Genomic DNA, 11,252 nt, shown 5'->3' with positions numbered 1-11,252 from the left:
AGGAAGAGGGAGAGACAAGCCAAGAAACAGACTCTTAACTATAGAGAACAAACTGATGGTTACCAGAGGAGAGGTGGGTGGGGGGATGGGTGAAACAGGTGATGGGGACTAAGGAGGGCACTTGTGGTGAGCACTGGGTGTTGTATGGAAGTGCTGAATCACTATATTGTACGCCTGAAACCGATATTACACTGTATGTTAACTAACTGGAATTTAAATAAAAACTTAAAAAAATGAAAGCAGTGTTTAAAAGAAAAAAATGAAAATCTTAGGGCAAAGGGAAGGGTGGGGGAGATGGCAATAGAATATGAATAAGTTGGGTTGCACTGGGATACTGTGAGAGTTTTAAAAGCAAAACATACATGCTTTATTAAATTGTCGATCTGGCCATGCTCTTAGGCATATGGGGGTAGGCAGGAGGGTACGATTTAAGGTTGAGTAATGCACAGGAAGATAGAAGAGGATGGAGGTTATAGGGAGAGACTTACTGAGGTTCAATCTAATAAAAAAATAAAAATTATTTGGGGTAAGTCCTGATACCTGAATCTCTACTTTTATAGAGCATGGGTATCTCTTTGTTTCTTTAAGGAAGTCACCCATTTCCTCCATCCTCTCTCTTTCATTCAGCCTATTCTATCTGCGTTGATTAGCTGCATGACTTTGGAGGCCACTTTACTACCTTTGAGCAGGGAATCACAATTGGATGCTTACAGATACATATACTAGGAAGGCCCTTCTCCAGGAGAGAGGTTAAGTGTCTGTGGTTTCCTTCTCCTAAGAAAGAGCCCACAGATTGGAGTCTCCCTCATGGTTTATCCACCCAAGTCCCCCACCCAAGATTTGTTCAGTGAAGCTATTAAGGGAACCAATGATTGTAGTCAGATTTCAGCTTCTCATGAAATCTGATTTCAACTATACAATGGAAATATCCCACCTTGATGCATTCAGCATCTTTACAGTTGTGCAAACAGTACCTGGGGTGGGAAAGTAGACTAGGGAACCTCCTGTATCTTCAAATCTGAGTTTATAGGATTCTATAAGTATAAAAGCAGTAGACATAACACTTAGCAAAATTTAAAATAGAATTTTATTATATCTTATACCTAAGTTAAAACCCAGACATTCAAAATGTTTGACAGGTACAGAATATACTTAAAAAAGGGAAATATTATTGAGAATATATAAGAGATAAATAGACAAAAATATTCTTCCTTAATCTGGGAAGAAGCAGGCTGTGGAACATGAAAAGTGGCTATAAAACCTGAATAGTATTCTGGATTTGTTGCTCATGAGGGCAGGGTTATGTCTCAACACAAATACATTCATCTTATAAGGCACACAGCAGAGAGAAAACAGGATTTGCACAAGCTGGGGAAATAAATGGCAGATGTTAAACAGGAAGCAATATAACATGGAAATTAACTTACTGTATTTGGTTATCAAATTCAATTTCAAATCTTGGCACAGCACCCACAAACTGTATGGCTTAGTTATCCTGTTAATGAAAATCTCATTTCTCTCACTTGTAATGGGGGGCAAAAATGGTACCTCCTCTAAAAAGTTGTTTTAAAAATCAGATAAAACCACTAAAGCACTTAGCATAGTGCCTAGAACATGATAAGCACTCAAGACATGTTCATTGGCATTATTGTGTAGGGCTTAGATAAATTCCCAGGTAATGTATAGTAAACCAACAGTGAGGTCTGTGACAAGCTTTATTTTATGTAAATTGTCAGTTTCATTTTCTTCATTTTGAAGGTTGCACATCAGCTAAACAAGATCTCCATAATAAAGAAATTTAGAAAGTAAAAACAAAAATGAATCACTATTAATTTGAGCACATTTCCTTCAAGGCAGAGGTGCTTTTCAAGTTAGTTTCAATCATGTGTCCTTATTGTTTATTTTTTAACATTATATGCATGTTTCATTTTATAGCAGATTCTTTAAAAGTCACACAATATTCCTTTTATATAGATTATTCCACATAATATTCCATTAAATTAATGGACCATACTTGAGTTTACTATTCCTTACTTTTATATATTATATCCTAGTATTTTTAATATGATTTCTCTAAATAATTGTGTAACCAATATATTTTATGAAAAACCTGCTTTCTGCACTTAGGGATATTTTGTTAGGATAAATTTCCAAAAGTGAGAATATAGCATTAAAGCATAGAACCTTTAAAAAGTTCTTGCTACATATGCCAATTACACCATCACCTTTGATGGTCATGAATTTATATTTCAACATTGTGAATTTTCATTAATAAAAACTGCTAATTTAATAGACAAAAATGCTGCCTAATTATTATTTTAATATATGATTTCTCAGATTACTAGTCAGGTAGAATAATTTTTCCCTTGTTAAAAAGCCAGTTGTATTTTTTGTCACTCTTCTTTATGTTTTTTTACTACATATTGGGACATTGGTGGATTTTCTAATTTAAACTTTTGGTACAATAATAATATCAGTAACATTTTGACCTATGGAAGGAAATCATGGTAGCCTCCAAACTTTCACCCCAAGCAGAGGCAGAATTCGGAGGCCACAGCTGAGAATATCATCGATACGCTTATAGGCAACTAGAATTAAGCTAGCATTAGGAAATCCTTATGTCAAGCCATTAAAGATAAGGGAAAGTGGAGTGGTAAGGATCACCTGTTCCCCACAGCCTGAGGGTCCTTGTCATAGCTGATCTTGAACATAGCTAGCACCCGAGTTCTGATCTGTTTGGTCTTGGCACCGTAGATGATGGGATTGATCACAGGAGGCAGAAGTAGATAAACATCACCCATGAGAACATGCACAATGGGATCAAGGCTGTTTCCAAAACGGTGAACCACTGAGAGGCCAATGAGAGGAACATAGAAGGCTAACACCACACCGATGTGTGACACACAGGTTCCAAAAGCCTTGGCCCGCTCTGACTTGGAAGGTAGTTGTAGAACTGTTCGTATAATCAGAAAATAGGACAAGGAGATGAAGAGGACATCCACGCCCATAACCAACAGAATGGCAGTAAGACCATAGATCACATTGGGCAACGTGTCTGCATAGGCCAGCTTCATCATATCCTGGTGCACACAGTAGGAGTGTGAGAGCACATTGGAGTGGCAGAAGGCCAGCCGCTTGATGAGCAGAGGCAGTGGGATAAAGAAGAGGGATCCACGGACCACAGCCACCATGCCAATCTGGGCCGTTACTGTATTGTTGAGCATTGCTGCATGGCGCAGTGGGTGGCAGATGGCTATATAACGGTCAAAGGCCATGGCCAGCAGGATAGTGGACTCAATAGCTGAGAGAGCATGAATAAAAAACATCTGGGTAATGCAGGCATCAAAAGTAATCTCCCGGGAATCAAACCAGAAGAGGGCGAGGATCTTGGGCATGGTGGATGTGGACAAGGCCAGGTCAATGGCTGCCAGCATGCAGAGAAAGAGGTACATGGGAGCATGTAGGCTGCGCTCTGTCCTTACGATGAAGACCACGATGCAGTTTCCAAACACTGCCACGGCATACATTGAAAGCAGGGGGAAGCCGATCCAAAAATGGGCTTCTTCTAATCCTGGGATACCAATAAGTACAAAGGTGGTATGTGTGAAGTTGCAGGAGCTCATAGCTGGCATCAAGAAGGGGGTGCTGGAGAGGGTGAGGTCACCCTGGCAGCCTGCTAGCCTGCTAGGACATGGAGCACAATCAGAGAGGCCAACCCTGGAAACCTGGGAACTGTATGCACCTTAGCTCTCCCTCTCCTACTCTCCCTCTCACTCTTCCAAGCCCTTTAGGCTCTTTCATAAGCTCTGAAGCCCTCTTCCAAAGGGAAAAAGGATAGCTCAAACTCATTTATCAATTGCTCCTCTCAAGGTCCATTTACATTAAACATTTTTTTTTAGATTTATTTATTTACTTTATTTGAGAGAGAGAACAAGCACAAGTGGAGGGAGGAGCAGAGGGAGAGGGATAAGCAGACTCAGCGCTGAGTGTGGAGCCCAACATGGGGTTTGATCCCAGGACCCCAAGATCATTACCTGAGCTGAAACAAAGACTGGAATGCCCAACTGACCGAGCCACTCAGGCACCTCCCATTTACATTTTAAAAATGGAACCTGGGGAGAACAATGCTTATCCCAAAATGTATCCTTTCCAAATTCCTTTGGACTCCTGGCCACACCTTCATTACCTGGATATTGGATGGTCCTTTTCTCAGATAGGTGTTAACAGATACTCTATTGAGAACCCTTTCCAGGTATGTTCTCTTTTCTTTTCTTTCCTTCAATTATTCATTCATTTTATAAGCATCTACTTATATGACCTACCATGTACAAGGCTATTTGCTAGATGCTCATGATACGGAGATGAAAGACACATCTTTTGCCCTTCAGATGCCCTACCTATGGTGGAAGATAGACAAGTAACCCAATTATTAGAGTTTTGGAATAAGTGTTAGCTTAAGGTGTGCATTTAATGAATGAGAGGGGGAGAGGCATGATCAGAGGAACCTTCCTGGCAAAGATAATCCTTTTGTTCCGTCTTCAAACATGAGTAGGAATTAGGCAGAGAAGAGAATAATGGGTATATGAAGCCAGTGGGGATAGGGAATTTTTTTTTTCCTTCAAATTTTCAGGATTCTGGGTCCCCAGGTCTAAGGTCAGCAAGGGGAAAAAGAAACACAAAAATGGCAATTTTTAAAAGATGAAGAAAAAACCTAAGAAAAAAAGACCACAAGTCAATCTGTTAAATAAAAAAAAGAAACTCCTTTGGAGGTCATCAAATGAAAGGGAGTAGCTCCCTCCAGTGACTTATCTGGAGATGAAGGTGCTGGCAGGGTGTGTGGCCTCCAGCGGATCCTAGCTGCCTGGCATGGTCCCTTGTGAAGGCTTTTCTCTTTGCTCCTGGCTGATGTGTTTCTCCACACCTGAAAGCTGCCTCCAGGCCACACGCCTTACCCCAAGGAGAACTTGGGTCGAGTCTTGATACTCCTAGAGCTTTGTCTTTCCTGGAAACTCTGCCAACAAGCCATTCATGTTAGGGAAAGCTTTTTGTTTTTGGAAGCCCAGCATTGCTCTGCCCCTGCCCTGCCCAAACACTAGGATCTGACCTCATCAAACACTTTCTCTGCTAGGCTCCTTAGGTACCCTGGTCTTTAGAGCTAATTGTTTCTAAAGAGCTAAAGGCTTGGCTTTAAGAAGAAGGACCTCTGAATCTTGGGAATTAACTCTGCAGGTGTCTTCATCAGTGGTAGTTATGTAAAACTCTTCATCTCCCCAGGATTCTTCTTCACTCCTAATCTGGGTCCATACTGCAACTGGGAGATTCTCTTTCATTTGGCTTTAGGGGAGAGGGTTTGGAGACCAGCAGTCTTAAAATATAGTGTGATAAAATAGGAACTAAAAGATTTGACTTGGATTATCCCCATAATGAATAAGCAAGGAAGAACAAATCCAAGATTCAAAGGTCACAGAATTCACACCTCTGACCACTATTTGCTCTTCTCCCTATCCTCAGATCTTATGCAAAGACATAATAGCTACTCTCCTGACAAATGTGAGATCCCAAATTTGGCCGCAAGCTGCTATCAGAGAATGAGAAGCCCTTTTAATAGGCATATAATTGCATCCTTCAGTGAGATAAAAGATAGCTTATGTCTTGTATCCATCCAACCATCTATGTATCTATCATGGGTAGCTTAGGGAGAGAGATTCAGAAATCTAAACAAGTCAGGCTGAAAAGTATGGGTAATGCTAAGGAAACTTCCCTGGAGGGAGGCCAGCTCACTGGACCTCTGTGTCCAAGAGAAATGGGGCCCAGGATGAAGGAAAAGGCATGGAGGGGTTGCAGGGAGAGCACAGTAATGTATTTCCCCTTTCCCTAAGCCTCTTGCCCATGCTACAGTGTGAGTACCCACAGATATAAAGGTCTTTGTTGGCCACAGAGTTGGATCCTTTCCTGACTCCTCTTTCTGCAGTGCATCTTTTCTGCTTTTCTAGTAGCAGTCTAAGACTTTGGGCCATTATCTTGTCTCCCCAGTTACCTATCCCAGAAGACCTCATATCTCTCTCCCACGTTGTCTGGACTTCTGCCTAAAGTGACCTTTGGCTAGAACCAATTTTAGCTTCTCTTTGGGTCTGAATGTGGCTTTTGCGTTCATTCTTACTTGCCTTTCTGGACTGTCTGCTAGTGCTCTGGGACATTTCTTCTCAGCCCGTGAAGATGCATTTGGGTTTCCCCCTCCTGCCATGAGACAGTTGTGGAGTCCTCAGGGTCTCTTAGGATGGTAGGAGTTTGGCCTTCCCACTCCCGAGTGAGGGTGCACTCATTTGAAAACCACGCAATTCTAGGAGAGAGCAGCTGGAGCTGGCTCACCCTTTCAAGCACAGGCCTAGCTCACCCTTTCAAGCACAGGCCTATTTATAATGCTGCCTAGGAGGCCCATGGGAACAGGCTGTGGGAGTACAGGCTGAGGCCCCTGGGGCTTGGCAGGCAGGGGACAGTATCTCCATGTTCACTTGTATGTCACTTCCATGGGCTTCCCACTGTTTCTGTCTGGTGTGTGTGTGTTGTGGGGCGTGATCACGAAGGGGGCACTGCCACTGCCTCTGCCGTCACTCCCACACTTACACATCCAGGGCTCTTGACAATCTGTCCCCATTCTTCCCAATAACTCAGACTCCCCCAGGTAGCAGCAGTGGTTAGAGCTTTTCCTCATTAGCCACTTTGCTAGACATGACAGGCAACATGGATGTATAGTTATGTCCCTGGGCTCTCAGAGTTCACATCCTCTTTAAAAACCAAAATGGGTCCAAAAAACCAGTAATTCCCATAACTCAGAATAAGGGCATGCACTTCAGTTTTTCATTCCCAGCTTTTCTTTCAGTTGATGAAATAGACCTTGAGGTAGGGAAGCCACTCTCTTGCACCTGTGTTACAGATAGGGAATGGATGAGATGAAGGCTCTTTGCCTTGGTCGCAGGGTTATTAGTGATAATATTGGTCAGAGAACTAGGTATTCTGATTCTTTATTCATTCGCATTTAACAAATATTTATCAGGGGTCTGCAATGTAACAAGATATGCAATTATTTTTTTAAGCCCACCGTTATGGATTATACATCCTGATGAGAGGGACACACAGTCCATGGTTAATATGAGAAACTAAATAGTTTCTCCTTATGACTACCTAAGGAGAAAAAATAAAGGGAAGAAGAGAACAGGTAAATATTGGGATGGGCAGTTGAAATTTTAAATGAAGTTGGCAGGGAATGCCTCACATAATGGAGTCATTTGAGGAGAATTCTGGAGGGAGTAAGCAATATATCCATGAGATCTCTGAGGAAGACCATCCAAAGGAGAAAGAACAGAAACTGCAAAGCTTCTGAGAAGGGAGTATATCTGGGGGTTTAGAATAACGAGGCCAGTGTGCCTGAGCAGAGAGAACAAAGAGAAGAATAATAGAGAGATAGATAATAGGGAATTGGATCATATAGGGCTTTATAGGACTTTTTACATGACAGTTAAAGATTTCAACTTGGAGACTGAATTCAGGCAGCTACAACAGCAGCCATGTGTCTACTATTGCCCTGGCTTTCAGGAAAGTCTCCAATTCATTGTGAGCTTGTCCACTTTGGGCAGAGGTGACATTTGCTCTGCAAATCACCCATTCCCAAATTGTCCAAATTACCCACTCCCTAGTGAGAAAAGCTTATAAGTTTTCAGGATTGTTGGATAGTAGGGCCATCCATAGGTTATTGTGTGTAGGGGGTGGTGAGGTAGGAGAGAAACATCTGTAGAAGTAGTATGAACATCTTGGCTGTCTGGTTTTTATACTGAAGTTCCTTCTCATTCTGATTTTTAGAACTCTGTGTACGCCATCATTCTTCTTGAAGTTTCTTTCTTTCCCCCCACAAACAAACAAATATCCAGCCTATAAATCTACAACATCTGAACTTTTTCACTTCTTTCCAACAGTGAATGAGTGAGTCGTAGTCCCTGGTCTTGGGAAGTGGTCACAGAGTCTGTGGTGAGGAAACAGTTATAGGAGAGTCTGAAAAGGGATGTCCTGAGAAAGAAGCACAAGGTACTGCAGAAGCACCTGGAAAGGACACCCGACAGGCTTGAGAAATCAGGAAATGTCTCCAAGAGAAAGTCACTTCTATTCTAAGTCAGGAGAAGGGAAATAGTGAGGGTGCTATAGAGGGAGGTAACAGCTTGTGCAAAGGCTTATGAGTGATCCAGAGCAATCACAACTAAGAAATGCAAGTGGTTTGTTGTGCCTGGAGCACTGAACAGAGGGCAAGCAATGAGCCTTGAGAGGTAAATAGAGCCAGTTCATTCGGGGTTACTATTATTTTATTATGTGGCAGACCCTGGTTTGGGGTCTGGAAGGCAGCATGAATGAAACAAAATTCTTATTCTCAAAGATCTTACCTGGTAATGGGGAAACTAGAGAAGAAATAAATAGGTATTTAATATTTTGGTGGGTGTAGGGAGTGCCAGGTATTAAAAATAAGATAGGTAAGGAAGAGAGTGAATGCAGACAGGAATTGAGGGAGAGTTGGTGGTGTTATTTTTAGTGTCAGGGGCCCTGTAGGAAGGTAACACTTAGGCAGAGACCTGCATGAGGTGAGGCAGTAAGTCACGAGGGTGTCTGAAGAATATTCCAAGTAGGGAGGACAGAAAGTGTGAAGTTTGGGGCGCCTGGATGGCTCAGTCTTTAAGTGTCTGCCTTTGGCTCAGGTCATGATCCAAGAGTCCTGGGATCGAGTCCTGCATTGGGCTCTCTGCTCTGCGGGAAGCCTGCTTCTCCCTCTCCCACTCCCCCTGCTTGTGTTCCCTCTCTTGCTGTCTCTCTCTCTGTCAAATAAATAAATAAAATCTTAAAAAACAAAAACAAAGTGTGAAGTTTGATGTTGAAGCATGGTATGGTGAGTTTAAGGAAATATTTGGAAGTGGTGCAGGTGTAGTAGAATGAATCAAGGGGAGAGTAGTAGGAGATGAAGTTGGGATGGTAGAGGGGAGTTAAATCATATAGATCCTCATGAGATATTATAATGACTATAATGAATAGAATTTTCCTTGGGTAAGACAGGGGGCCACTGGACATGTTGAACGGAAGTGGCATGATCTGTTTTATGTATTAAAATAATCATTCTAACTACCATGGGGAAAGTAAAGCAAAAGTGGATGAAGGAAGATCTACTAGGAGACTGTTATATTTCAGGTCCAAGATGATGATGGCTTGGCACATGGTGGCAGCAGTAGAGGTGGTAGAAAGTAGCTAGACTCCAGGTATTAATATCTGGAATATCTGAAAAAGAGTCATCAGCATTTGCTGATAGGTTGGATGTGGAGTGGGAGAGACAGACAGGTATCAGTAGTAACTCCAAAAATTCTATCTCAGCAACATGAAAAATAGAGTTTCTGAGTTAGGAAAGACATGATTGATGTGAATATTAGGATATGTTTTTGGACATGATGAGTCTGAGATGACTATTAAACATTCAAGTAGGAGTACTGATACACAGGATATGAGTCTGGACTATAAATATTAATTTGGGATTTGCCAGCATGTAGGTGGGATTCAAAGCCATGATGCTAGATGAGATAACCAAAAATGGGAATATAATGAAGAAAAAACAGGTCTGAGAACAAAATCCTAGAACATTCCAGCATACAAAGATCAGGGAAATGAAGACCAACAATAATGGAGCCTGAAAATGTTATTGTCAAACATACTGAGAATTTTGACACCATCCTGGTTATTAAATAGTACTGTTGTCACTTAACAAATTCCCTGTAGATACGACTGACTAATCCTTCCTTGCTGGATCTGATGCCACCTATAGGGCCTATCTTTACTGAGTGATACCAATGTGTCATTGAAATATGTGCTTTAAATATTTGAGAATTAATGGACATCCCCAGGTTGGAAATAATAATTAACTTCCTGAATTAAGCCATTATATGAAGCATATGCCACAAATTAAACATTTCCAAGTAAATGACACAAAGCGAAATTCATTTGCAATTCTTAGTCATTTTTGAGTTTCTGCTGGGGCAGAAGGTTGATGGAAGGCAGAGAGAAATTCTGGAATATGTTTAGTTTGGAAAGAATATCAGGTAGAAATACATTTGTATTTTTCAGGTTTGAAAATTATATTTTGGGCTTTTTCTCCGTAATTTGGTTGAAAATTTCTAGAGGATAGAGTTGTGGGGTTTTTTGTTTATTTGTTTTGCTTCTTTATGTCCCCTAGTACAAATTACATAGACTCATATATATGTATATATACAAATTATATACATGTATACTTATATTTAGTTTATATTATCGGTAGAAGTATAGCTAAAGTTGAGAGTTGGGGGACCCTGGAATCAGTTTGCATGCATGTGAAATATGGTTCTGTTGTTTATGAGCTGTTTAAGCAAGTAACTTAACATTTTTGTGCCTCAACTTTCTCATTGATCAGAGAAGTAACTACCTTATAATGTTGTTTTAGATATGTGTTAGTAAATGGAAAAAACACTAAGAACTGTGACTAGTCAAAGGAAATAATAAATGTTAGTAAAAGTTATTATTGCAGTTAGAAAAATACTACCTATTTCTCCTAAAGGAGCAGCTTTCTCATAATGTGTCATTCCAACTGCTCTAAAGTGGACAAAGTCAGAAGATACAGTTTGTTGGCAGGATAAACAACAGTTCAGAATGAACAGTGATGGGTGGGAGAAATGATAGATTTAGGGCTTTACACTGTTCATTCCTTCTATTTTTATGTGTCTGTCTCCTCAGCTGTAAAATAAAAAGTCAAGCTAGCTGATGTCTAAATATATTCCAGCTTTAATTTTAAATTTTTGTTTCATGATCACCAGTTTTGTTTTAAATTGACAATGTAGGCCATCTCTAGAATTCTGTGATTCTATGTATCTTTGGAATGGAGAATTTTTATCACAGCTCTGCGTATCTGTTTGGTCTTCACACTGTAGATATTGGGGTTCATTACAGGAGAGATCAGGAGGTACGTGTTAGCAATCATTGTATGAACATAGGCTGGGGCTTGTTTCCCAAATCTGTGAACAAAGGACAGACTGATCAATGGAAGGCAGAAAATAGCAACAGCCCCAATATGGGAGATACATGTGCTGAAGGCTTTCTTCTTCTCTTCTGGGGATGCAATGCTGAGGACAGTCTTAATAATCAAAATGTAAGAAAGGAGGATGAGGATTGAGTCCACACCAACAGTAGAGATCATGGCA

At 40.9% G+C, this 11,252-nt stretch overlaps 2 protein-coding genes across 2 annotated transcripts in view; both read right to left on the bottom strand.

The window, feature by feature from the left end:
• Nucleotides 1-1,064: 1,064 nt before the first annotated feature.
• LOC102735657 (olfactory receptor 51E2) overlaps nucleotides 1,065-11,252 on the bottom strand; it is a 16,494-nt gene continuing 6,306 nt past the window's right edge. The window contains exon 2 of the mRNA XM_031026929.2: nucleotides 1,065-3,681. Within this exon, the coding sequence (XP_030882789.1) occupies nucleotides 2,661-3,632 (972 nt within the window). The 5' untranslated portion in view covers nucleotides 3,633-3,681 and the 3' untranslated portion in view covers nucleotides 1,065-2,660. The remainder of the gene's footprint in view (nucleotides 3,682-11,252) is intronic.
• Nucleotides 10,819-11,252, bottom strand: part of LOC102743804 (olfactory receptor OR51C1-like) — a 7,965-nt gene continuing 7,531 nt past the window's right edge. Inside the window, exon 4 of the mRNA XM_081797323.1 lies at nucleotides 10,819-11,252. Within this exon, the coding sequence (XP_081653449.1) occupies nucleotides 10,916-11,252 (337 nt within the window). The 3' untranslated portion in view covers nucleotides 10,819-10,915.

Source organism: Leptonychotes weddellii, chromosome 11 (genome assembly GCF_054177405.1).
Source record: "Leptonychotes weddellii isolate Sample4059 chromosome 11, ASM5417740v2, whole genome shotgun sequence".
NCBI classification, from domain to species: Eukaryota; Metazoa; Chordata; class Mammalia; order Carnivora; family Phocidae; genus Leptonychotes; species Leptonychotes weddellii.
Note: the sequence above shows the minus strand (reverse complement) of the source record. Positions and strands in the feature narration are given on the sequence as shown.